This window comes from Rhinopithecus roxellana, chromosome 17, assembly GCF_007565055.1.
Source record: "Rhinopithecus roxellana isolate Shanxi Qingling chromosome 17, ASM756505v1, whole genome shotgun sequence".
Lineage (NCBI taxonomy): Eukaryota > Metazoa > Chordata > Mammalia > Primates > Cercopithecidae > Rhinopithecus > Rhinopithecus roxellana.
Genome location: NC_044565.1, coordinates 23,393,043 through 23,416,972, shown reverse-complemented (window position 1 = coordinate 23,416,972; position 23,930 = coordinate 23,393,043). Strand labels below are relative to the sequence as shown.

The 23,930-nt window shown below is 45.7% G+C and overlaps 1 protein-coding gene and 1 long non-coding RNA gene across 9 annotated transcripts in view; one reads left to right on the top strand and one right to left on the bottom strand.

The window, feature by feature from the left end:
* Window positions 1-3,469: 3,469 nt before the first annotated feature.
* On the bottom strand, window positions 3,470-5,213 carry PCBP1 (poly(rC) binding protein 1). The gene has a single exon (XM_030921774.1). It carries the CDS (start codon window positions 4,925-4,927, stop codon window positions 3,857-3,859), a length of 1,071 nt encoding a protein of 356 aa, XP_030777634.1. The 5' UTR covers window positions 4,928-5,213; the 3' UTR covers window positions 3,470-3,856.
* A 504-nt stretch (window positions 5,214-5,717) lies between these two features.
* LOC115894359 overlaps window positions 5,718-23,930 on the top strand; it is a 38,738-nt gene continuing 20,525 nt past the window's right edge. For 2 of the 8 annotated variants that reach the window (XR_004054475.1, XR_004054479.1), the window contains exons 1-2: window positions 5,718-7,119; window positions 8,955-9,104. This is a non-coding gene — a long non-coding RNA (uncharacterized LOC115894359). Of the gene's footprint in view, window positions 7,120-8,954; window positions 9,136-9,751; window positions 9,855-22,445; window positions 22,538-23,930 lie in introns of all 8 variants that reach the window. The other 6 variants (XR_004054477.1, XR_004054476.1, XR_004054481.1 and 3 more) reach the window with 6 other exon arrangements.

Below are 23,930 nucleotides of genomic sequence, written 5' to 3'. Positions count from 1 at the left end.
ATACAAAAATTAGCTGGGCATAGTGGCGGGCACCTGTAATCTCAGCTACTTGGGAGGCTGAGGCACGAGAATTGCTTGAAGCCAGGAGGCAGAGGTTGCAGTGAGCCAAGACTGCGCCATTGCACTCCAGTCTCGGCAACAGAGTGAGACTTTGTCTCAAAAATAAATAAGTAAATAAATAATTTAGATTTCAATTAAAAAAATTCTCGTCTTTGATTCAGAAGAGATTTCATTTGTTTTTAAATTGGTAATATTTAACATACTCTTTACATCTTCCTCTGGCCTCCACACCCAGTTTTGATTTCTCTGCCATTGACTAGTTCCTTTCCTTGCATTCCTATTGATACCACTTGCCAGCCTATATTAGAATCTCCTTCTTCCTTGAGTATATAATATTTAGGATTCTGCTTATATATAGCTTATAAATAAGCATGAGGATTAGTATACATATATAATTTATAAATAAACGAGTTATAAAGGTATATGCTAAAGACTTGCTATTGAAGGCCTACACTTTAAGAAAATGTTTGGAGACCACCGATTTTCAGTATGATGCTCAAAGCCTTTGTTATGGCATTCAATGCTGGTGATAATTTAGCCCCAAGTAATTTTATGGCTTCCTCCACCTCCTCTTCCTCCCTTTACCACAGATCATTCTCTTAACTATAATAAGCTACTAGACATCTTCCAAGCGCACCACAACAGCACATGTAGTTCAGAGTACTTTGCCCACAGTAGATGCTCAATCAAATCTGTTAAATAATCTCACAGCATTATTATCACTCCATCAGCCCTGGACTCTTCCTCCTTGACTTCTCTCAAGGGCACTCTCCTGATTTATTTCCTGCTGCTTCAACTATTCCTTCTGTCCTCACTGGCTGCCTCTTCCACATACACTTTCCAAATATTTACTGAGTCCCTGCTATGTATCAGGTATGGTGACAGGTACTAGGATAGACAGTGAACAAGAAAACTAGGTCCTTCAACCCAATGAAATACCCCAAAACTCCATCTCCAGTCCCTTCCCCTCATTTCCCTCTGTTCCTATGCAGCTTTGATTTCACCTCAATCTTGTCTATTTCTAGCTACTTGTTGAATATTTCTGTCTGCATATACTTCTATCACCATGCCTGAATTCATTGCTCCCCCTCTTTACATCTTCCTCTGGCCTCCACACCGTTTCAATTTCTCTGCCATTGACTAGTTCCTTTCCTTGCATTCCTATTGGTACCACTTGCCAGCCTATATTAGTACCTGCTTCTTCCTTGAGGTAGTTTGCCAACTGCTATTCTTGCCTTTCATCTCTCCAAGTAGCAATTCGTCCTATGCCTTGCTGCCTAAATCATTATTTTACAAATTATTGCCAGCTTTGCCCAGTATAAGATGCAGTAGGGAGGAGTTTCAGGAAAGTTTGAGGCCTACTTTTCTTTTTTCTGAGACAGGGTCTTGCTCTGTCGCTCAGGCTGAGTGCACTGGTATGATCACAGCTCACTGCAGCCTCAATCTCCTAGGTGCAGGGCGATCCTCCCACTTCAGCCTCCCAAGTAGCTGGGACTACAGCAGCACACCACCACACTTGTCTAATTTTTCTATTTTTTTTTTTTTTTTGTAGAGATGAGGTTTCACCATGTTGCCCAGGTTGGTCTCAAACTCCTGAGCTCAAGTGATCTGCCCACCTCGGCCTCCCAAAGTGTTGGGATTGTAGGCATGAGCCACCGCACCTGGCCTAATTTTTGGTATTCAGACCTGCTTTTCACAGGGCTTTCAAACTGCTTCACCCAGCATTTCAGGGATTCTTCACAGACTATTTGGCTTGGTGTCTGAGGGTTCAAGCTTACACCCACTCTTGCCTTGATTTGGATTTGTGCTCATTGTTCCCACAAGGCATGGTACCCACTTCTGTGTCTTCACTAGGTTCCCCTCCCTCCCCACCTGTCTTGGCCTCTCAGTCCAACTCATTTAATACACATTGCTTTGTTGCCTTTTAATCATGTCTTCTCTGCCCAGATTTTGTGGCCAACCCTTAGCCTCCAGAAATGGGCCTTTTGGCTTTTTATAATCCAGTGTTCACTGAAATTTACTGTGTTCTAAGCACTGTTCTGTTTTATATACACGCTTTCATTTTATTTTCACAAGCCCAGAAGGTGTTACTTTTAACATCTTCATTTATAGAGATTACTTTGCCCAAAGCCATGAATAAGAGGCAGAACTCAAATTTGAAAGCAAGTCTAACTCCAGAATTTGAGCTCCTTTCAGTGACTGCTTGCCTAACCTTGCATGACCACATAATAAGCCTCAACCAATATTTACTGTGGATAATACTCCCTTCCCACAGGAACTTCTCTTTGCCATGAGTGATTTCCCATAGTGCCTGGGGTTTGAACTACCCACTTTGGCACCTACTGGTCTATTGTTTGATACTATTGTTTCTTCTTTCCCTCATCTCAGGCTCTATTTTCTCATACTATTGTTTCTAATGTTGCCTTTGCCTAGCAGTTTTCCTTCTCATCAGGTCAGGGATAGTCCCATTGGCTGATGTGGGCGTGAGGCTGCTACGGCCTTCACAGCGGGATCTTCCTCCTCCACTGAAGACAATCAGTGGCATTCAAATCTTAAGACTCCTTTGGGGTGTTTGTTAAAAATGCAGCTGATTAGTTTTGGGGTGGGACAGAGGAAATCTGCATCTTTAACACCCAGATCATTCTTAGGTTATAGTCAGTGCATCGGTCTACATTCCCACCTTGTGAGGACTGACCCATTTAGGCAGGATTATTTCCTGGTATAGTGGTTCTCTAAACATTGCACACAGCTGAAGAATTGGAAACGGGGCCTCTTTTGTTTCTGGATACACCACTTGGCAGGTGTTTAACAACATCCTTTGACAGGCTGCTTGCCACAGGTGCATGCTTGACACGTGCATCTCGTTGGTACCATCCCCTCCCCCCTTCCCACCCCTGCTGCCCAACCAAGACCCCTCTAGTCCCACCACCACCCGGCAGCTGTTACCCTCCTCCAAGCCCCCAATCGCCCCCCGCTCCCGCCCACTGCCCTCCCTTCCTTTCCCTCCCCCCCACACCCCTTCCCCAGGCTCCTCCCACTTCAGAATTTTTTTTGTTCCTAAGTTTATCCTGTGAGGTGGGGGTGGGGGGAACTGGTTAGATGGAGAGGACGCTCTGCCATTCAGAGGTCCTACTGAGTGGGGACACCTTTTCCCCTCGAGAAAACCTTGTTTCTACCAGAGAAATGGGCATGAGGCCTCTCTCTGGAACTTGAACCCCTCTGTCCCTGGAAACATCCCAAAACAGGCCCAGCCTGCTATGTTCCTTTGTTGGGGCACAGAGGGAATGGAATCTTACCGATAAGGTGAGAAGAGCTTCAGAGAATACCAAGGACGGGCCCACCCTTCTCCCTCCTCCCTCCAAACACCTCAGGCTAAAAGGGGAGGGGAAAAAAAGGCACCAACAAAGAGTTTAAGACAGCAATTCCCAGCTTTTTCAAATATGAAGCATTTTTTAACCAATTCGTTTTTTTAATTCTTAAATTCTTGACATTACAGAACTAAACTGAAATTTATTAACATTCCACTCTTACATTTCTTATCGACAAACAGAAATAAAATTCATGAGCCAAAAAACCCAAAACAAAACTAAAAACAGGGAAAAGCTTATAAAACTAAATATGGATCCCAGCATTAACAGCTGAACAGAGAATGTGATTTTTAAACTTTTAGCGGATAAAGTTGTGTAGAAACTGAACACTTACAAATTATTTAAAACCTGGAATCACTGACCAGAAATTACACAGTTGGATCATGGGAAAACAGCAGAAAGGGGTTATTGAGGGAACCTACACTGTTCTAGCTGCACCCCATGCCCTTCTCAGAGGAAAGCCTGGCATTGATTAGATACTGGGCCAGACTAATACTGGCAGCAGAGCCAGTGATAGTAACCTGCCTACCAGAGGAGCCTTCCACTGGGTTGGCAATTTTAATCTGGGCCCCGGACATCTGGCGGATCTCATTAATGTTGGCGCCTTGGCGCCCGATTATGCAGCCAATTAAGTTATTTGGAATGGTGAGTTCATGGGTGGTTTGAGTAGATGCATCCAAACTTGCCCAATAGCCTTTCACCTCTGGAGAGCTGGAGTCAATTCCGGCGAATCCGGTCCCGCCGTGCATCATGGCAAAGTGAGACTGTTGTCTTGCCACCTGGTTCAGCTTGGCCAGATCGAGCGGAGAAATGGTGTGTTGTCCTTGAATCGAGTAGGCATCTAGAGGTGGTCCCTCCAGGTCATGGGTGGCATGGGGGTAGCCAGCAGCGTCGCTGCACCGATCTTGGCCGCCCGCGCAGATGACTGGGGAGCTGGCCGGCATGGGCTGGTACGGAATGGTCATGACTCTCCCTTGCGGAGACTGGGAGAGCGTCTCCAGCATGACCAGGCAGATCTGCTTGACACACTCGGTGACAGACTGCGGCACGCCAGCGATGGTGATGGCCCGCTCGGTGGAGTTGGGCAGCATATCCCCCGCCACCTGGACCTGCGCCCCCGTACTCTCGCGGATCTCTTTGATCTTACACCCGCCTTTCCCAATCAGGGAGCCGCACTGGGTGGCCGGCACCACCAGCCTCAGGGTGACCGGGGGCCTGCTGGCCGCGGTGCTGTTGGTCATGGAGCTGTTGATATCTTCCTCCAGCTTGTCGATGATCATAGCGAAAGCCTTAAAGATGGCATTGGTGGGGCCGGTCAGAGTGATGATTCTCTCTGGACAATTCCCCTCCGAGATGTTGATCCGCGCGCCACTCTCCTCGCGGATCCTCTTAACCGACTCCCCTTTCTTCCCAATGATGCTTCCTACTTCCTTTCCATGCATAAGAAGCCGAATGGTGAGAGTCACATTTAGTCCACTTTCAGTCACACCGGCATCCATGGCGAGCGGCGGGCGGCGTTCGGGGGAGTTGGGCTCGTTACGTGGTCAAGTCTTTCGCGGCTGGCGGGGGGAGGGGAGGTGTAGGCCCAAAACTGCCGGCGCGAGGCGAGCGAGGGCCGCGGGAGCGAGCGGGAGCGGGCGGGAGGCCGCAGCGTAGTCGCAGGGGCGGGCGGCGGCGGCGGAGGGGGCGAGCGGGGCCGGGAGCGGCGGGCGGGCGGGTGGGCGAGGGCGCGGCGGTGGCGACTCCGGCGGCAGCCTCGGCGGTCTGGGCGGGGCGGGAAGCCCGCTTTCAACCCCGCGTACCCTCTGACCCCGGAAGTGCTTGTTGCGCAGGACCCCTTGAAAAAAATGAGGACCCGTCTTTTTTAGGTCACAAGATTGCGCCAACCCTCACATGGTCCTTAAAAAAAAAAACCCTTCTGACACTGCAGTAGTGAAAATCAAGCGCATTATGGGCGGAAACTGTGAGTCCGGCAAAGTTTTAAAATGATTATGTATTTTATTAACTCTAACGGCACTGGTGGGTGACTGAAAATACTAGTGTTGTGTATGGGGGACAGACATTATTTTCCTGCCTACATGAGGGGGGCTCGTGCGAGGAACGACACGGGCAGCCCAGGCGGAAACTGCAGGCACAAGCCGGGACGCCGCGGGTTTAAAACGTGCGCGCGAGGTGACCAGGGCGCGTGCGCGAGGGTGTGGGGGGATGGGAGGGGCAGACGCCGTCTTCCGGCGGGGGAGGGGCGGCGAGGCGAGGCCTGCGGAGCGGGTGCGCGCGGGCGGGCACGTGGGGCCTTTTCGTGCCCGGCGTCCGGGCGCGCTGCATCGACCCTCACCCCGGCCCCTGCCCCCCGGGGCGGCCGGTGGGCAGAAAAAGACCGAAACCCACTCACGGCCGCCTCTCGAATCGCGGCTCTGCTGTTTGCGGGGCGTGCTAGAAACGTGGTCCTAGAAAGAATGGCGTCCATTTACATAATGCTTTGTTTGCGTTTCGCAAGTTTTTTTCGGTTAAAGCCACAGAAACTCCACCTCTTGCCCTTGTGTCGTTTCCACCGCGGCACCCTTTTCCGACATTAGAAACAATAGTGTGCGCCTGTGGAGGCCTTGTTTATTCAGGGGCTGCCGGCCAGGGCTTCAGGACGTTTCTGCGGCTTTTTCCGCGCGGCCTGGGCTCCCGCGGCTGCCTTTCGGGCCCATGGGCGCAGCCACCGCACCCGACTCTCTGGGGGCGGCCCCGTCAGGGCCCGCCATCTTGGAAGGCCTTTTTTGCAGGTTCCTCCCGCTGAGGAAGTGTCGTTTAAGACTCTGGCATATGAGTTGTGATTTCTGCCCTTTCCCCTTCCTCCTTGGGCTAAGCCAGACCAGAAAGGGCCCCGTGCGCAACGTGCTTCAGAATCCCTCGGGGAAAGCGGCTAACGTGGCGCTACTCCGCCTCCCCCGTTCCTTCCCCGTGGGGCGGCCGCCATGTTGGCTGAACACAAAATGGCGACACGTGGCTAGCATTCGTCGCCAACGAGAAATTGGGGTCGGCCCGAAAGCTCTGGAATGTACCCCCGTTCCTCCCCGGGGCCTTTCCCGCCCCGCGAGTTTTATGACCTAGAAAACCCCACAGGCTGGTCTGAAGGTCGGAAGCCTAATTTTAACGCGTTTTCCTCCCTTTAATTTGAAACGGGAACGCGAATAACTAAAATGTAGGCACAATATTTAATCTCTCGCCTTTTGAAAGCTTAACGATGAATAATAGGGGGCAGTATCAAGGGATAATTTGGGTCCCCACAGTACCAAAGCATTTAGAAACCTGCTTAATTCAAGGAATGAGATAAATTACTGCTTTTCTAGACTGCCTAGCATGGGCCGTTGTGCTGGAGAGAAGGAGAAATACGAAGAGACCAGAATGCCTCTGACTTTTTCATAGGACGGTTGGCCGGTGAATCTTACTAACAGTTTACCACAATTCAGTGTTCACTCTTAGTCTAGAAGGGACAGGCGTTTATTGTGCATTGGCCAGTGCCAGCACATCCGATGCAAGGCATTTCACCGTATTCTATCTTTAATTTTTACCATGATCCTCTGAGGTAGGTGTTCTTATCTCTCTCTCTTTTTTAAACAGAGGAAGACACTTAAACATAAAGATGAAGTGCCTAATTCAAGGTCACACAATGTCGGGGATGGACCTCCAGATTTCCTTACTGGTGAGCACATTTTCCAGATTTTTCTGTAAATCAGGGTTTTGGAATTTAAATGCTATTTTAAACGTTTAGGTGAGCTTGTCATTTAAATGAGCCCTTGAGGTAACCTTTGTTGTGTAGTCAGCCCCCTTTTGTGTCTGTTTGGCGACTCCCAGCTTTTCCTGATAAGAGCTACACCTGTAACAGGCAGGCGGGCTGAAATGCTGTCTTATGCAGTGTCTGATGAGGATAAGGATGGGGAAATGATTCAGCCCGCTCAGAGGCTCAGGTATTTGTCGGTCCGGCCTTGTCTGTGGCACATTTGAGTCTACCTGGCTCTGGGGGAGCAAACAGTTTTCTGTATGACTTACTTGCTTCCCTCAGCTCCCCGTGGGCTTGACTCTTGCCTCCCCGACCCCAGCACCCCAACCAGGTAAAAATAAATTCACTCTGGCACGAAGCCTCCGTTTCTCTGCAGAGATTGACAGAGCATGACAGAGTGTTAGGTCAGTCTATGGACTCTTCTGTTGAGTGCAATACGTAGCTAGTGGGCCAAGCAACAAACGGATGCCTGAGCAGGGCTCAGATTGTGCGGATATGAGAGGCAAAGAGAAAGGCTTTGCCTTTAACTTGCGTTAGTATCAGATATATTTTCCAGAGTGGTTTCATGTAGGCTTATATAACTCTACAAACACATTTAATAGGTACATAACAGCAACGATGACAGTTATAGTACTAGGTGCTTACTGTATGCTAGGCATTGTTCTAAGCCTTATTTTATGTCTTCAATGTCTCACATTTTTAAAGAAAACACTGTAAGAAACAAATTTTACATTTTGACTTAAGACATTTCTGCACACATATGTAACAAAATTTTTGCAAAACAATATTTGTTGCTACATGCAGTATACTTGGGTAATTTCTATTCTTTATATATAAAAAGGACATGCTATAAAGTGATTACAAACCCATTAGTAAGTTGTGATCACTTATACACATTTAATCCTCACAAAACCTCCTGAAATGGGTGGTACAGAGGTACAGATTGGTGAAGGAATTTATCCAAGGTCACACAGCTATTAAGTGGTAAAGCAAGGATTTGAATTTAGGCAATCTGAGTCCAGAGACTCCATACTTAACCACTAAACTGGATGTGGTCTCTGCAAAAGGTCCTGTCTCATGGGGAGACAGAATAGATGAGAGAATTAAAAATATTACCAAGTGTTAGAAACTCAGGTGACAACAAAAGGACTAAATTGCATATAATCAAGGAATGTTCAACCAAAGCCTTCTGGTCTTGTAAATCTAACTTATTTCTCTTCCCTAGAGAAAATTTTATCCATCAGGTCTTTCTTCCCAAGTCTACCTACTGAAATATTTCCATAATTTCCTGTTATGTACTCCTGGGACTTAGTGCACCTCCTCAGAGAAGCCTTCCTTTTCCCAACTTCCCCAGCTCTTAGCCTCCCTCCTTCCCCCAGAGTCTTATAGTTTCTCCCTTCGGTAGCCCACGTTTGGCCATTGGTTAAATTGTAATGTGTCTTGAGGTTGATAACATGTCATATAGGAACCTTGGGTGATGCTGTGATCTGGCAAAGAGGTCACTGGACCTTGGAATCTGTGGCTCTGGGCCCTAGTCCTAGCTCTGCCCCTGACTAGCTCGAGACTTCTACAACTCTTGTGTCAGGGTTTCAGTTCTCCCTTTTATAAAGCAAGAGATTAAATGATCTCTAAGGGTCTTTCTACTTATGTTCAGGGAAGGATGATATTTGATGACCTTGGTTATTTATCTTTGGGGGGCGGGAGGTTTATGTAAATATTTTCTGCACTTTTGCTAAAATCTCCACTCCCTTCCTCAGACCTGCATTATCTTGTGGATACCTGAGTGAATTACACACCACCCATTTTATAGATGAAGCCACTGAGACATGGAGCAACTGACTGAGTAGTCACTGCCCCACCCCTGGAGCCTCACACATGACTCGTCTCCTCTCACTCAGTGACTACAGGTTGGTTGAGGGGTTTAACAAGGCTAAGAAGGTGAGTCAGGTTTATACTTTGGAAGTTGAACCACAGGATTTATGCTACATTCAGAGGAATGATTGTTGCTTCCTCTCAATGTTAAGTGGGTATGTCATGTAAAACTTTTCAAAGTGATTTCGTGTTACTCGTAGGGTCTTATTATGCCCATTTTACAGAAGAGCCATTTTGGGATTAGAGGAGTGAAGTGACTTGCCCAAGGTTACACAGCCTGTTAGAACCTGAGCTGAGCCTCTTGACTCCTAGTTATGGATTATACCTTTCCATGGCTTCTGATGCTTGTCATACGGACTTTGATGTGTAGGATAGCTTTACCTTAAACTCAAAAGGCTTTCCAGCCAGTCATTATTTTTCTGTTCCCAAAGAGCCAATGCATATACCTTAAGTTCCTAACTCTTGTTTTAGAAAATCTCTTCCCTCTTTTCCCTGATGTTTACATTTATGAGTTTGGAAGGGGTGAGAAAGATTACTCAATAAGACTCAAGTTCTCTGGGAGCAGGGACCACATTTATTTTCTCTAACCTACCTGATTCAGCAAGCATACTATGGTTATTTAATTTTTTTTATTTTTAATTTTTATTTATTTTTTGAGACAAGCTCTTGCTCTGTCACGCAGGCTGGAGTGTAGTGGCTCCATCATAGCTCACTTCCACCTCTGTCCCCCGGGCTGAAGCAAACCAATCCCCCCACCTCGACCTCCTCAGTAACTGGGACTACAGGTGTGTACCCACCATGCCGGCTAATTTTTAAATTAAATTAAATTAGATTACATTAATTTATGTATGTATTTATTTTTGAGATGGAGTTTCGCTCTTGTTGCCCAGGCTGGAGTGCAGTGGCACGATCCTGGCTCACTGCAATCTCTGCCTCCCAGGTTCAAGCGATTCTCCTGCGTCAGCCTCTTGAGTAGCTGGGATTACAGGCATGTACCTCCACGCCCGGCTAATTTTGTATTTTTAGTAGAGACAGGGTTTCTCCTTGTTGCTCAGGCTGGCCTCGAACTCCTGACCTCAGGTGATCCACCCACCTCGGCCTCCCAAAGTTTTGGGATTACAGGCATGAGCCACCACGCCCGGTTTAATTTTTTAATTTTTATTTTTAGTAGAGGTCTTGCCATGTTGCTCAGGTTGGCTTTGAATTCCTGAGCTCAAGTGATACTTCTACCTCAGTCTCCCAAAGTCCTGGGATTTCCTGTGTGAGTCACCATGCCTGGCCTATAGCCATTTAAAGTCGCCGTACTGGTCTGTACTGGTTAAGTGCTGTGGATGAGGTGGTGAGGCAGGTAGACTGCCTGAGGTCAGGAGTTCAAGACCAGCCTGGCCAACATGGCAAAACCGTGTCCCTACTAAAAATACAGGAAAAAAAAAATTAGCTGGGTGTGGTGGTATGTGCCTGTAATCCCAACTACTTGGGAGGCTGAGGCATGTGAATGTGAACCTGGGAGGTAGAGGTTGCAGTGAGCTGAGATGGTGCCACTGTACTCCAGCCTGGGCGAAAGAGGGAGACTCTCAAAAAAAAAAAAAAAAAAATTTGTCCTACTAACATGTAGCTTTTTTTTGTTTGTTTTAAGTGGTTTACTTTTCTGTCCCCCGTAAGATTTATCTTTCTATTTCTCTTTTTTTTTAAAGTAGTAGTAGTCTGGACATGGTGGTTCACACCTGTAATCGCAGCATTTTGGGAGGCTGAGGCAGGAGGATCATTTGAGTCCAGGTGTTGGAGACCAGCCTGGGCAACATGGTGAGACCCTGTCTCTACAAAAAAATAAAAAAATTAATTGGGTGTGGTTGCGTGCATCTATGGTCCCAGCTACTTGCAAGGCTGAGGTGGGAGAATCACTTGAGCCTACGAGTCAGAGGCTGCAGTGAGCCATGATCATGTAGCTGCACTCCAGTCCGAACAACAGAGTGAGACCCTATCTAAAAAAAAGAAAATAAGAGTAAATTGAGAAAGCCTTTGCCCTGTTACTTTCTAGGTTACTACAGCTAAAAATACATCTTCTTAAAAATTTTTTTTTTTTTTGAAACGGAGTCTCGCTCTGTCGCCCAGGCTGGAGTGCAGTGGCCGGATCTCAGCTCACTGCAAGCTCCGCCTCCTGGGTTTACGCCATTCTCCTGCCTCAGCCTCCTGAGTAGCTGGGACTACAGGCGCCCACCACCTCGCCCGGCTAGCTTTTTGTATTTTTTTAAGTAGATACGGGGTTTCACCATGTTAGCCAGGATGGTCTCGATCGCCTGACCTCGTGATCCACCCTTCTTGGCCTCCCAAAGTGCTAGGATTACAGGCTTGAGCCACCGTGCCCGGCCCTTTTTTTTTTTTTTTTTGAGACGGAGTCCTGCTCTGTCGCCCAGGCTGGAATGCAGTGGTGTGATCTCGACTCACTCCAAGCTCCGCCTCCCGGGTTCACGCCATTCTCCTGCCTCAGACTCCCGAGTACCTGGGACTACAGGCACCCACCACCGTGCCTGGCTAATTTTTTGAAGTTTTAGTAGAGACAGGGTTTCACTGTGTTAGGATGGTCTCGATCTCCTGACATCATGATCTGCCTGCCTCGGCCTCCCACCGTGCCTGGCCCTTTTTTTTTTTTTTTTTAAGGCAGAGTCTTGCTCTGTTGCCAGGATGGAGTGCAGTGGCACAGTCTCGGCTCACTGCAGCCTCTGCTTCCCAGGTTCAAGTGATTCTCCTGCCTCATCCTCCCAAGTAGCGGGACTACGGGTGTGTGCCACCACGCCTGGCTAATTTTCGTATTTTTAGTAGAGATGGGGTTTCACCATGTTAGCCAGCATGGAAAATTTTTTTATATGGAAAGGAGTGCTTTATTTCTCATAAATAAATGTCAGGCTGGGAAGTGTAGCCTCCAGCCAGAAGCCAGAAACAGGCACTTCCAAGCAATATGTCTTACCCATTTTGTAGATAGTAACAGTTTGACCTCATGTGCTGGTGACGCTGCACTGCTGTTAGGAGATCACTTCTTGGTTCTCTGAGAAATGTAAGAAATGTGTTCGGGTTGGTATAGCTGGGTGTGGTGGTTCACACCTGTAATCCCTGCACTTTGGGCATCTGAGGCAGGAGGATTGTTTGAGCCTATGAATTCAAGACCAGCCTGGGCAACATAAGGAGACCCTGTCTCTACCAAAATAATTATCCCAGCTACTGGGCAGGTTGAGGCAAGGAGTTTCCAACTAGCAGACTGCGAGGTAGAGGACAGGGAAGGGTATTCCAGGCAGAGGAAACAAAGGCCTGAAGTCAAAGAGAGCACAGTCCATTCAGAAGTTGTAGTCATTTTAGGAAGATATGAATGAAGGATGTTTGCATTATCCAGTTTTTAGTGATTATTGTTTTGCTACTTCGGTAGTGTAGATTATTGAGATTTGACTATACTTGCTAGAGCACAGAAAGTTAAAGGCCTTATTTTATAGCAATAATTCTCTTTTAAGGCGAAGACATCAGAAATTATACTTACGGTCTAGAGATTCTCTTTTTTTTTTTTTTCCTGAGACAGTTTCTCGCTCTGTCACCCAGGTTGGAGTGCAGTGGCAAGATCTCGACTCACTGCCAGCTCCACCTCCTGGGCTCATGCCATTTTCCTGCGTCAGCCTCCTGAGTAGCTGGGACTACAGGCATCTACCACCACGCCCAGCTAATGTTTTGTATTTTTAGTAGAGACAAGGTTTCTCTGTGTTAGCTAGGATGGTCTCGATCTGACCTCGTGATCCACCTGCCTGGGCTTCCCAAAGTGCTGAGATTACAGGTGTGAGCCACCATGCCTGGCCATCTATCTGAGCTTCTAAGGAGAAAATGTAAATTAAACCTAACCTTTGAGTTAGCAAATGATGGATAACTCCCTGTCCCATAAAAGAAAGAAGGGGTAGGCCGAGCACCGTGGCTCACGCCTGTAATCCCAGCACTTTGGGAGGCCAAAGTGGGCAGATCACCTGAGGTCAGGAGTTCAAGATCAGCCTGGCCAACATGGTGAAACTCCGTCTCTACTAAAAATACAAAAATTATCTGGGTGTGGTGGCACATGCCTGTAATCCCAGCTACTTAGGGGGCTGAGGCAGAACAATCCTTGAACCCGGAAGGCAGAGGTTGATCATGCCATTGCACTCCAGCCTAGGCAAAAGAGTGAAACTGTCTCAAAAAAAAAAAAAAAAAAAAAAAAAAAAGGCAGGGCACAGTGCACAGTCTACTCCTTTCTCATCTAACTTTTGAATCTCACTGTGTTTTGCTTTGTTTTTGAGGAGGGGTATGTGTGGAAATTTAGGGTCTTTGTTAAGCTGGTTAGGAGGTTTGAGTTAGGGAGGAGAGAAAGGAGTTCAAGAATGATTGCTACTTTATGCAGAACAACAACAAAAAAATACATTTAAATAACTTGTTTCTCTGATCCCACTTACTAAGCACAAGCAAGACTTAGGGATTTTGTTTCAGAGAGTTACTTCAACCAGACAAAGCATTTGTTCAACATTATTCACTGTGTAATATTTGTTGTGTCCCGATTAAGAGCATTGATTTTTGCTTTTTGTATTTCTGAGACACGGATATAGCTGAATTAAATAGAAACCTTCTGTGTGTTCGTTGGATAGTACTGGGATTTTTATGTGGATTAAAAGAGAAGAAAAGTGTTATGTGTGGAATAGGAAAGAACAAGCTTAGAAAATGTATGTAGAGTTAGTGGTCATTTCTCACCCATTTTTATTCTTGATGTCTCAGTAGCATTTGACAGTCTGTTGCGCCCTAGCTTCACTTGTTTTCCAGGATGTCACTCCCTTGTTCCTGTTCCTGCCTCACTGGTTCCTCCTTCTCAGCTTTTTTTTTCTTGTTCTTCATCTCCTTAGCCTCCATTTATGAAGTACTCAGAGCAATCCTTGGATCCCTTCTCTGTCTACACTCTTTTCCTAGGTGCTCTCTTTCAAGACTTTATTTTTTAGAGACAGATTCTAACTCTGTTGCCCAGGCTGGAGTGCAGTGATATGATCATAGTTGACTGTAGCCTTTGATTCCTGGTCTCAAGAAATCCTCCCACCCCTCCTCAGTCGCTAGTACTACAGGTACCCATCACCATGCCTGGCTAATTTATTATTTTTTTGTAGAGACAGGGTCTCACTATGTTGCTCAGGCTGGACTTGATTAAGACTTTAAATGCCGTTATTCCCTGACAATTCGTGAGTTTACATTATTAGCTTGAATGTCTTTCCCTGAACTCAAGACTTATATCCAGCTGTTCACTGGATATCTCCACTTGGGTGTCTAATAGTCTATTGAACTTATTAAAAAACTTCAGAACATTTCCTCTCAAATCTGCATCTCTGGAAGGTCCTCCCCATCTCAGAGTTGCTATTCATCTGTGTATTGAATATATAGAGAGTCTCCCTTAACTCTTGTTTTTTCGTTCTCCTCATCCATTTCACCAGCAGGTCCTGTCAACTTCACCTTAAATTATATCCAGTATTTAAACACTTCCCACCACCTGCCCTACTGCTACTGGAATAGCTTTCTAAATGATCTTCCTCCTTTTGCTCTTTGCCCCCTAAATCTAATTTTAACAGTGACCAGAATAATTCTTTTAAGTATATATCAGATCAAGTCACTGCTTTGCTGAAAACTGTCATCTGGGTGCCCAGATTAAAATCCCACCTGGATTAAAAGGTAGTGTCCCTATCATGGTCTATAAGACCATATAGGATCCACACTACTGTTTCCCAGTGCTCTGACTTCATACCACTTCCCCTTGTGCTATAGCCACACTGGTCTCCTTTGCAGTTGCTCCAGCATGCCGTGCCTTGGGGCCTTTGTAGTTGTTTTTTCTGCCAGGAACATCATTTTTCCAGATGTCAGTATGGCCTTCTCCCTTATCTCCTTCAGGTTTCTACTCAACTGTCATTTTAATCAGTGAAATATACTTTAACTGCCTTATTTAAAATAAAAGCTATCTGTCTGCATTCTGCTTTCTCTGCTCCCCTTCCCTGTTTTACTTTTCTGCATAGTGCTTGCTATTTGACATACTGTTCATTCATTCATTGTTCATTATTTAGCAAATACTTATTGAGTGCTGTCTGCTGTGTGCCAGGCATTGTGTTCTAGGGACTCTCTACCATAGTTTATTACATGTCACCACCCACTAGAATGTAAATTTCATGATGGTTAGGACTTTGTTTTGCTCATTGCTATAGCCCTACTCCTAGAACAGTGTCTTTGACATAGGAGCTGAATGAATAAATTTATTTAATTTTTTTTTTTGAGACGGAGTCTCGTTCTGTCCCCCAGGCTGGAGTGCAGTGGCGTGATCTCAGTTCACTGCCACTTCCACCTCCCAGGTTCAAGTGATTCTCCTGCCTCAGCCTCCTGAGTAGCTGGGATTACAGGCGTGTGCCACCACGCCCGGCTAATTTTTGTATTTTTAATAGAGACGGGGTTTCACTATGTTGATCAGGCTGGTCTCAAACTCCTGACCTCGTGATCCGCCCACCTCGGCCTCCCAAACTGCTGGGATTACAGGTGTGAGCCACCGCGCTCGGCTAATTTATTTAATTTTTATTTTTTATTTTATTTTATTTTATTTTTTATTTTTATTTTTATTTTTTTTTTTGAGACGGAGTCTCACTCTGTCGCCCAAGCTGGAGTGCAGTGGCCAGATCTCAGCTCACTGCAAGCTCCGCCTCCTGGGTTCACGCCATTCTCCTGCCTCAGCCTCCCGAGTAGCTGGGACTACAGGCGCCCGCCACCTCGCCCGGCTAGTTTTTTGTACTTTTTAGTAGAGACGGGGTTTCACCGTGTTAGCCAGGATGGTCTCGACCTCCTGACCTCGTGATCCGCCCGCCTCGGTCTCCCAAAGTGCTGGGATTACAGGCTTGAGCCACCGCGCCCGGCCAATTTTTTATTTTTTGAGACAGAGTTTCACTCTTGTTGCCCAGGCTGGAGTGCAATGGCGTCATCTCAGCTCACTGCAACCTCTGCCTCCTGGCTTCAAGTGAGTCTCCTGCCTCAGCCTCCCATGTAGCTGGGACAACAGGCAGACACCACCATGCCTAGCTAATATTTTGTATTTTTAGTAGTAGAGACGGGGTTTCATCGCGTTGGCCAGGCTGGTCTTGAACTGCTGACCTTGGGTAATCTGCCCTCCTCGGTCTCCCCAAGTGCTGGGATTACAGGCGTGAGCCACTGTGCCCGGCTGACAGTTTCTTTTTAAAGTAAATACTATTTATCTCTGCTTTATTTTGAAAAACAAAAAAAAGTTTTATAATGAGTGTATGGTTTTTTTTTCCAACGAGAGTAATAAAGGTTTTATTTTTAAAAACAAAGACTTTAGAGTATTGCTTTTTATAGAGTAATATGTTTCTAATAAATGGTTCCCTTTTTCTCCATCCAGTTACTTACCCTGTATTACGTGAGGGAAATGAAACAAAAAGACTATAGCCCCACTCCCAGCTACTCAGTGAGGTGGTAGCTGGGTAAGAAAACAACCCTTTCCTTTTAGATGAAATTGGAACTTAGGAGGTAGTTATCTTTGGGAGAGGCTTAAAGGGATTGATAATGATGATAAAAAATAATGGTAATGGCCATTTTTGATGAACCAGGCACTGTGCTAAGCACTTTATATTGGTTGCCATCTTCTAACAACCATATGATTGTTGTACTATGAGAAGTAGTGCCAGTGTAGTAGGAGTAAGGAGCATAGACTTTGGAGTCGGACCTCCTGCTTTGACACCTAAGTTTTGCCGGTAACTGATTGTGTGGCCTTGAACAAGAAAACTATGCCTCATTTATACAGATAGTCCCTGACTTATAGTGGTTCAACTTACAATTTTCAACTTTACGATGGTGCAAAAGCCATATACGTTAATTAGAAACTGCACTTGAAATTCTGAATTTTGATCTTTTCCTGGCCTAGTGACACATGGTATGATATGTTGTCATGATGCTGGGCTGCAGCAACAAGCTGCAGCTCCCAGTCAGCCATGCAATCATGAAGGCAACCAATACTGCACACTGTACTGTGTTTAATAAATTACATGAGACATTCAGGTTTATAATAGGCATTGTATTAGATAATTTTGCCGAGCTGGAGGCTAATGAATGTAAGTGTTCTGAGCATATTTAAGATAGACTCGGCTAAGCTATGATGTTTGGTAGGCTAAGTATGTTAATTGTGTTTTTGACTTACGGTATTCAGGATGTAACTCATCATAAGTCAAGGAGCATCTGTATCTGTGCAGTGAGGATAATGGTAATACCTACCTCCTAAGATAGTGGTGACAGTTAAATGACATAAACTGTGTAAAGTGCTTAGCATAGTGCTTGGCACATAGAAAGTGCTTACCAAATGTCAGCTGTTACCATAAAAATTAAAATAGTTGTTATTCTCATTTAAAAGATGGATGAACAAAGGCTTAGAGAAATAAGGTAAATAAAGTAATTTACCTAAGTCACACAGCATATAAATGATGGAACTAGTTTGCATCCAGGCAGTCAAACTCCAGAGCTTTTGCTATTAACCATTACACTGCATCACCTTAGTAGGTTGAGAGGAAGACTAGGCAAAAACTGCATCTTGTCAAACTTGAGTGTAGGGGTAAAGGTCAGGCTTGAGTTCTGACTTACCTAACCTGCGTTGTGATCTTAAGGATCTTATCAGTGTAGCATGTGCCTTGATTATTCTCTGAATTGATTCTTCCCTAGATCCAAAGACATGAATGATAGGTTAGTTATATTCTCCTGCTGAGGGTTTGGGTGTTTTCTGGGCCAGGAAATGGAGCTTAACAAACACCTATGTCTCAGTGCTTTTTGGACCAGAAGTAAGAGCTTGTCCAGCCTCTCTTGCTATTATGCTTGTTTATTTTCTCACATGACTGGTAATGATGAGAAGTAGAACAGCGTACACATTGAGAATTCTTTTTGTTTTTTTTCTTTGAGACGGAGTTTCGCTCTTGTTGCCCAGGCTGGAGTGCAATGGCGTGATATCGGCTCACCGCAACCTCCGCCTCCCAGGTTCAGGCAATTCTCCTGCCTCAGCATCCCAAGTAGCTGAGATTACAGGCATGTGACACCATGCCCGGCTAATTTTGTGTTTTTACTAGAGACGGGGTTTCTCGATGTGCCTCAGGCCAGTCTTGAACTCCTGGCCTCAGGTGATCCACCTGCCTCAGCCTCCCAAAGTGCTGGGATTACAGGCATTGAGCCACTGTGCCCGGCCACACATTGAGAATTTTCTACATGCTATGTACTCTACACGAATTATCTCATTTAATCCTTAAAAATAACCTCATGGTGACTCTTATCCCTGTTTTTTTTTGTTTTTTCCTTTTTGTGGAGAACGGGGTCTCGCTGTGTTACCCAGGCAGGTCTCGAACTCCTGGGCTCAAGCTATCCTCCCGCCTCTGCCTCCCTGAGAGCTGGGATTACAGGCGTGAGCCACCGCGCCCGGCCTTATCCCTGTTTTATAGAGTTGAAGAGAGGTTAGAAAACTTGCTTCAAGTTGTGCAGTTAATAAGTAGTAGAGCAGGGATTTAAATAAGGCAGTCCTCCCTGAGTTCATGCTGGCGTTTTTTTGTTAAGATGGAGTCTTGCTCTGTGGCCAGGCTGGAGTGCAGTGGTGCAATCTTGACTCACTGCAACTACCTCCGTCTCCTGGGTTCAAGCGATTTTTCTGCCTCAGTCTCCTATGTAGCTGGGACTACAGGCACGTGCCAGCATGCCCAGCTAATTTTTGTATTTTTTAGTAGAGATGGGGCTTCACCATGTTGGCCAGGATGCTCGATCTCTCGACCTCGTGATCCGCCCCCCTCCGCCTTCCAAAGTGCTAGGATTACAGGCGAGAGGCACTGCGTCCAGCCCCGAGTTCATGCTCTAACCTCTGCACTCTACTGCTTGTAGTCTTTTCTTACCTCTGTTAAGTAGGTAGTACGGACTGTGTGGTTTAAGAGTAGTAGGCCCAGTTCTGTTTTTCTCATATGAAAAATGGGAAGATTTTGACCACTGGACTAGGAATAACGAGGACTATGATTTTGTCTTGCCCCTGCCACCAACTTGCCATATTTAGGATTTCACTTTTTTTAGTTTTATGGTGCTAATTTATTAAACAAAGGGGTTGCGACCAGGCGCGGTAGCTCATGCCTGTAATCCCAGTACTTTGGGAGGCTGAGGTGGGTGGATCACAAAGTCAGGAGTTTCAGACCAGCCTGGCCAATATGGTGAAACCCTGTCTCTACTAAAAATACAAAAAAAAGGCCGGGTGTGGTGGCGTGCGCCTGTAGTCCCAGCTACTCAGGACGCTGAGGCAGGAGAATCACGTGAAACCAGGAGGTGGGGGTTGCAGTGAGTCAAGATTGTGCCACTGCACTCCAGCCTGGGCGACAGAGCAAGACTCTGTCCCCAAAAAAAACAAAAACAAAAAGCAAAAACAAAACGGTTGCTCTAGATGGCCTCTGAGGTCTCTTTGAACTCTGATGTCCTGTAATTGATCATAGGAAGTAAGAGTAACACGTGCCTTACTTAGCTCCTTGAGTTTGGGGCAGTGGTATTTGTGAGTTCTTTTTTTTTTTTTGAGACAGAGTTTCTGTCGCCCAGGCTGGAGTGCAGTGGCACGATCTCGGCTCACTGCAAGCTCCACCTCCTGGGTTCATGCCATTCTGCCTTAGCCTCCTGAGTAGCTGGGACTACAGGTGCCCACCACCACGCCCGGCTAATTTTTTTGTATTTTTAGTAGAGACGGGGTTTCACCGTGTTAGCCAGGATGGTCTTGATCTCCTGACCTCGTGATCCGCCTGTCTCAGCCTCCCAGAGTGCTGGGATTACAGGTGTGAGTCACCACGCCCAGCTGTGAGTTCTTAGAGAGTCTGCCTTGTGCAGGGAAGATGCCAGATTCTAGGGCAAGGGATGAACCGTCTCCCTGAAGAAGGTAGATCTAGGTTCTTTTTTTGAGGCTGGTTGCCAAGGGAACCCAGCCTCTGGCCAGCAACAGCCAGGAATGCTTTGGTTGAGGCTTGGGTACACATAATGAAAACAAGCCGCACATTTAGGTTTCATTCCTTGCCTTTCTCCCATTTCCACCTTTCCTTTTTCTTTCCTTTTTAAGCTGCTAGTTTTAAACACATTCATGTGTCACACACTGTTTTAAGTACTTAACATTAAGTATCGTATTGTTTAATCTTCACAGTAATCTTACGAAATAGGTACTTCTATTCTAAACTAGAGGCAAGTAGAGTTAAGTAATCTGTCCAGATTTACTCAAGAGAAAGTAGTATCAAACCTGTACTTTTAGCTACTAAGTTGTACTACCTGGTTGTATCTTTAAATAGAAGGAGGACTTTTTATTTATTAGTGTTTTTTTTTTGTTTTTTTTTTTTGTTTTTTTTATTTAGAATAAAAACTCTTGGAGCTGAAAAGAGCCTTTGAAGTAATTTAATGCAGTCTTCTTGTCTCCAGCCTGCCATCCAGTTATAGGAATGCTTTCTATCATTCTACTGACAAATGATCTTTCAAATTCTCTTTGAATACCTCCATTAATAGGGGAGCTCATCACTTCTTGAGGACATTATTGTTGAAAAGCTCTCATTGGTAGAAATATAATAATACTTTTTTGAGACAGGGTCTTGCTCTGTCTCACAGGCCAGAGTGCAGTGTTGGATTACAGCTCACTGAAGCCTCAACTTCCCTGGCACAAGTGATCCTCCCCCTCAGCTTCTCCCGAGTAGCTGGGAATACAGGCACATGCCACCATGCCCAGCTGTTGTTGTTTTTTTTTTTTTCTTTTTTTTTTTTAGTTGTTTGTAGAGATAGGGTTTCACTATATTGTTCAGACTGGTCTCAAATTCCTGGGGTCAAGTGATCCTTCTGCCTTGACCTCCTAAAGTGCTGGGATTATAGGCATGAGCCACCATGCCCAGCAAAAATTATTTTTTATTTTATTTTTATTTTATTTTTGAGACAGAATCTCGCTCTGTTACCCAGGATGGAGTGCAGTGGCACAATCTTGGCTCACTGCAACCTCTGCCTCCCGAGTTCAAGTGATTCTCCTGCCTCAGCCTCCCCAGTAGCTGGGAGTACAGGCACCTGACATCATGCCTGGCTAATTTTTTAATTTTCAGTAGGGACAGGGTTTCACCATGTTGACTAGGTTGGTCTCAAACTCCTGACCTCAAGTGATCCTCCTGCCTCTGCCTCCCAAAGTGCTGGGATTACTGGCGTAAGCCACTGTGCCCGGCCACCTGGCCTTTTTCTATTTTTAAGAGAGAGGGTCTTGCTATTTCACCCAGGCCAAAGTGCAGTGGTGTGATCATAGCTTACTGTAGCCTTGAACTCCTGGGCTCAAGTGATCCTCCTGCCTCAGTCTTCTGAGTAGCTGGGACTACCGTGTGCCACCACACCAGGCTAATTCTAAAAATTTTCTGTAGAGGCTAGGTGCAGTGGCTCACGCCTGTAATCCTAGCACTTTGGGAGGCCGAGGTGGGTGGATCACTTGAGTCCAGGAGTCTGAGATCAGACTGGCCAATGTGGCGAAACCCCGTCTCTACTAAAAATAAGAAAGTTCGCTGGGCATGGTGGTTCACATCTGTAATCCTACCTACTTGGGAGGCCGAGACACGAGAATTGCTTGAACCCAGGAGGCAGAGGTAGCAGTGAGCTGAGATTGTGCCACTGCACTCCAGTCTGGGCAACAGAGCGAGACTCTTTCTTATAAAAAAAAAAAGAAAAATTTCTTTAGAGACTAGGTCTTGCTATGTTGCCTGGGTTGGTCTTGGACTCCTGACCTCAATCAGTCCTCCTGCCTTGGCCTCCCAAAGTTCCGGGATTACAGACATGAGCCACTGCGCCCTGCTGAAAATTATTTCTTATTTTGAATTGAAATCTAATCGAGACTTCTCATTAATTTTTATTTTTATTTATGTTTGCGACGGAGTCCCACTCGGTCGCCCAGGCTGGAGTGCAGTGGCATGATATTGGCTCACTGCAGCCTCCACCTCCTGGGTTCAAGTTATTCTCCTGCCTTGGCCTCCTGAGTAGTTGGGATTACAGGTGTGTGCCACCACGCCTGGCTAATTTTTGTATTTTTAGTAGAGACGGGATTTCACCATGTTGGCCAGGCTGGTCCTGAACTCCTCACCTCAGGTGATCCTCCCACCTCAGCCTCCCAAAGTGCTGGGATTACAGGCGTGAACCACTGTGCCTGGCCTAATTTTAGACCAGTACCCCAGAACTGTACAGAATAAATGTAATACATCTTCCGCATGCCAACTTGTGAACCTTTGAAGACAGTCTTCCTATGTGTAAGACATATTTGCAGTTTATCCTAATATCTAAACTTTCTTTCAATTCAGATCAGTCTGCACAAAAGGAATTTCTACCTCTCCCTACTTTGTAAATGCAGCCTGACAAATTTGTGCTTCACTTACGATTATTTAGTTAGAAGGTGGGTATGCTGTTCCTTCCTCCTTGAAGAATGAATAAGTGTTGACCTCAGTTTACAATTGTCTGTGAGTTTGGAGGGTTTACAGTCTCCTACTCTTGTAATCATTAGGAGGTCAGGCTGCTGCCCTGCTGCATACACCATCAGAGCTCACAAAATGGCTGGAAGTTTATCCGGGCACTTGACAAACTGCATTTACTTCATCAGGCCACTAGGTGATGAACAACTCACAAACCCAGACTGCCAAGGACTGTGGTATACAGGGCAGTTTCTGCTTACACTTGGAAAGGCCATTCGAAGTTATCTGGTCCAAACTCATTAAAAGGTTTTTGCTGGAGAGAGGAAACATGTTTTTTCTATAGTTTGTCTTTCCTAGCTTTGTTACAGTTAAATATTAATTGGCTGGGACTTTTTTTTTTTTTTTGATATGGAGTCTCACTCTGTCACCCAGGCTGGTGTGCAGTGGCACAATCTCGGCTCACTGCAACCTCCGCCTCTCGAGTTCAAGTGATTCTCCTGCCTCAGCCTCCTACAGGCGCACGCCACCGTGCCCAGCTAATTTTTGTGTTTTATTTTTTTAGTAGAGACAGGATTTCGCCATGTTAGGCTGGTCTCGAGCTACTGACTTCGTGATCGTCCACCTTGGCCTCCCAAAGTGGTGGGATTATAGGCGTGAGCCACCGCTCCCAGTCAAGTAGGACATTTCTTTGAGTGATTTTCTTAGAAGTGGGGCATGGGTGTACTTTCAAAGTCTTTTAATGTCCAATTTCTTTTTAACCTTTGTGTATGAATGATATTGCGGTTAGGTTTAGAATTCTTGGAATACTGGTCCTAGTCTTGACAGAGTCTAAGTAGCTTTCCAGTGTTTTGAGTTTCTGGTGATACAGATGAGAAGTCTAGTGGGATTTTTTTTCCTTGTAAGTAATAATCTGTTCTCTTGTTCTGGAAGTTTGTGAATTTTTATTTATGCTTAGAGTTTCCTGTGGTATGCTTCCTGTATGTCTTTTTTTTTTTTTTTTTTTGAGATGGAGTCTTGTTCATGTCGCCCAGTCTGGAGTGCAATGGCACGATCCCAGCTCTTTGCAACCTCTGCCTCCTGGGTTCAAGCGGTTCTTCTGCCTCAGCCTCCTGAGTAGCTGGGATTACAGATGCGTGCCACCACGCCTGGCTAATTTTTGTATTTTTAATAGAGATGAGGTTTTGCCATGTTGGCCAGGCTGAGGTGTATGCCTTTTAAAAATAACCCTTGTTGGCACTCGATGAGCCTTTTAGACTTAAGAACTTAAAGTCTTTTTTCAGTTCAAGGTTGTTTTATTGCTTCCCTTTCTTTTATTTCCAGCCTCTTTACTTTATAGATGAGAAAATTGAAATTGAGCTCAGAAAGGTGAAGTGACTT

What these genes read in the sequence shown, in the direction of transcription:
- PCBP1 (XM_030921774.1), bottom strand. Translation starts at nt 4,927, where the DNA reads ATGGATGCCGGTGTGACTGAAAGTGGACTAAATGTGACTCTCACCATT.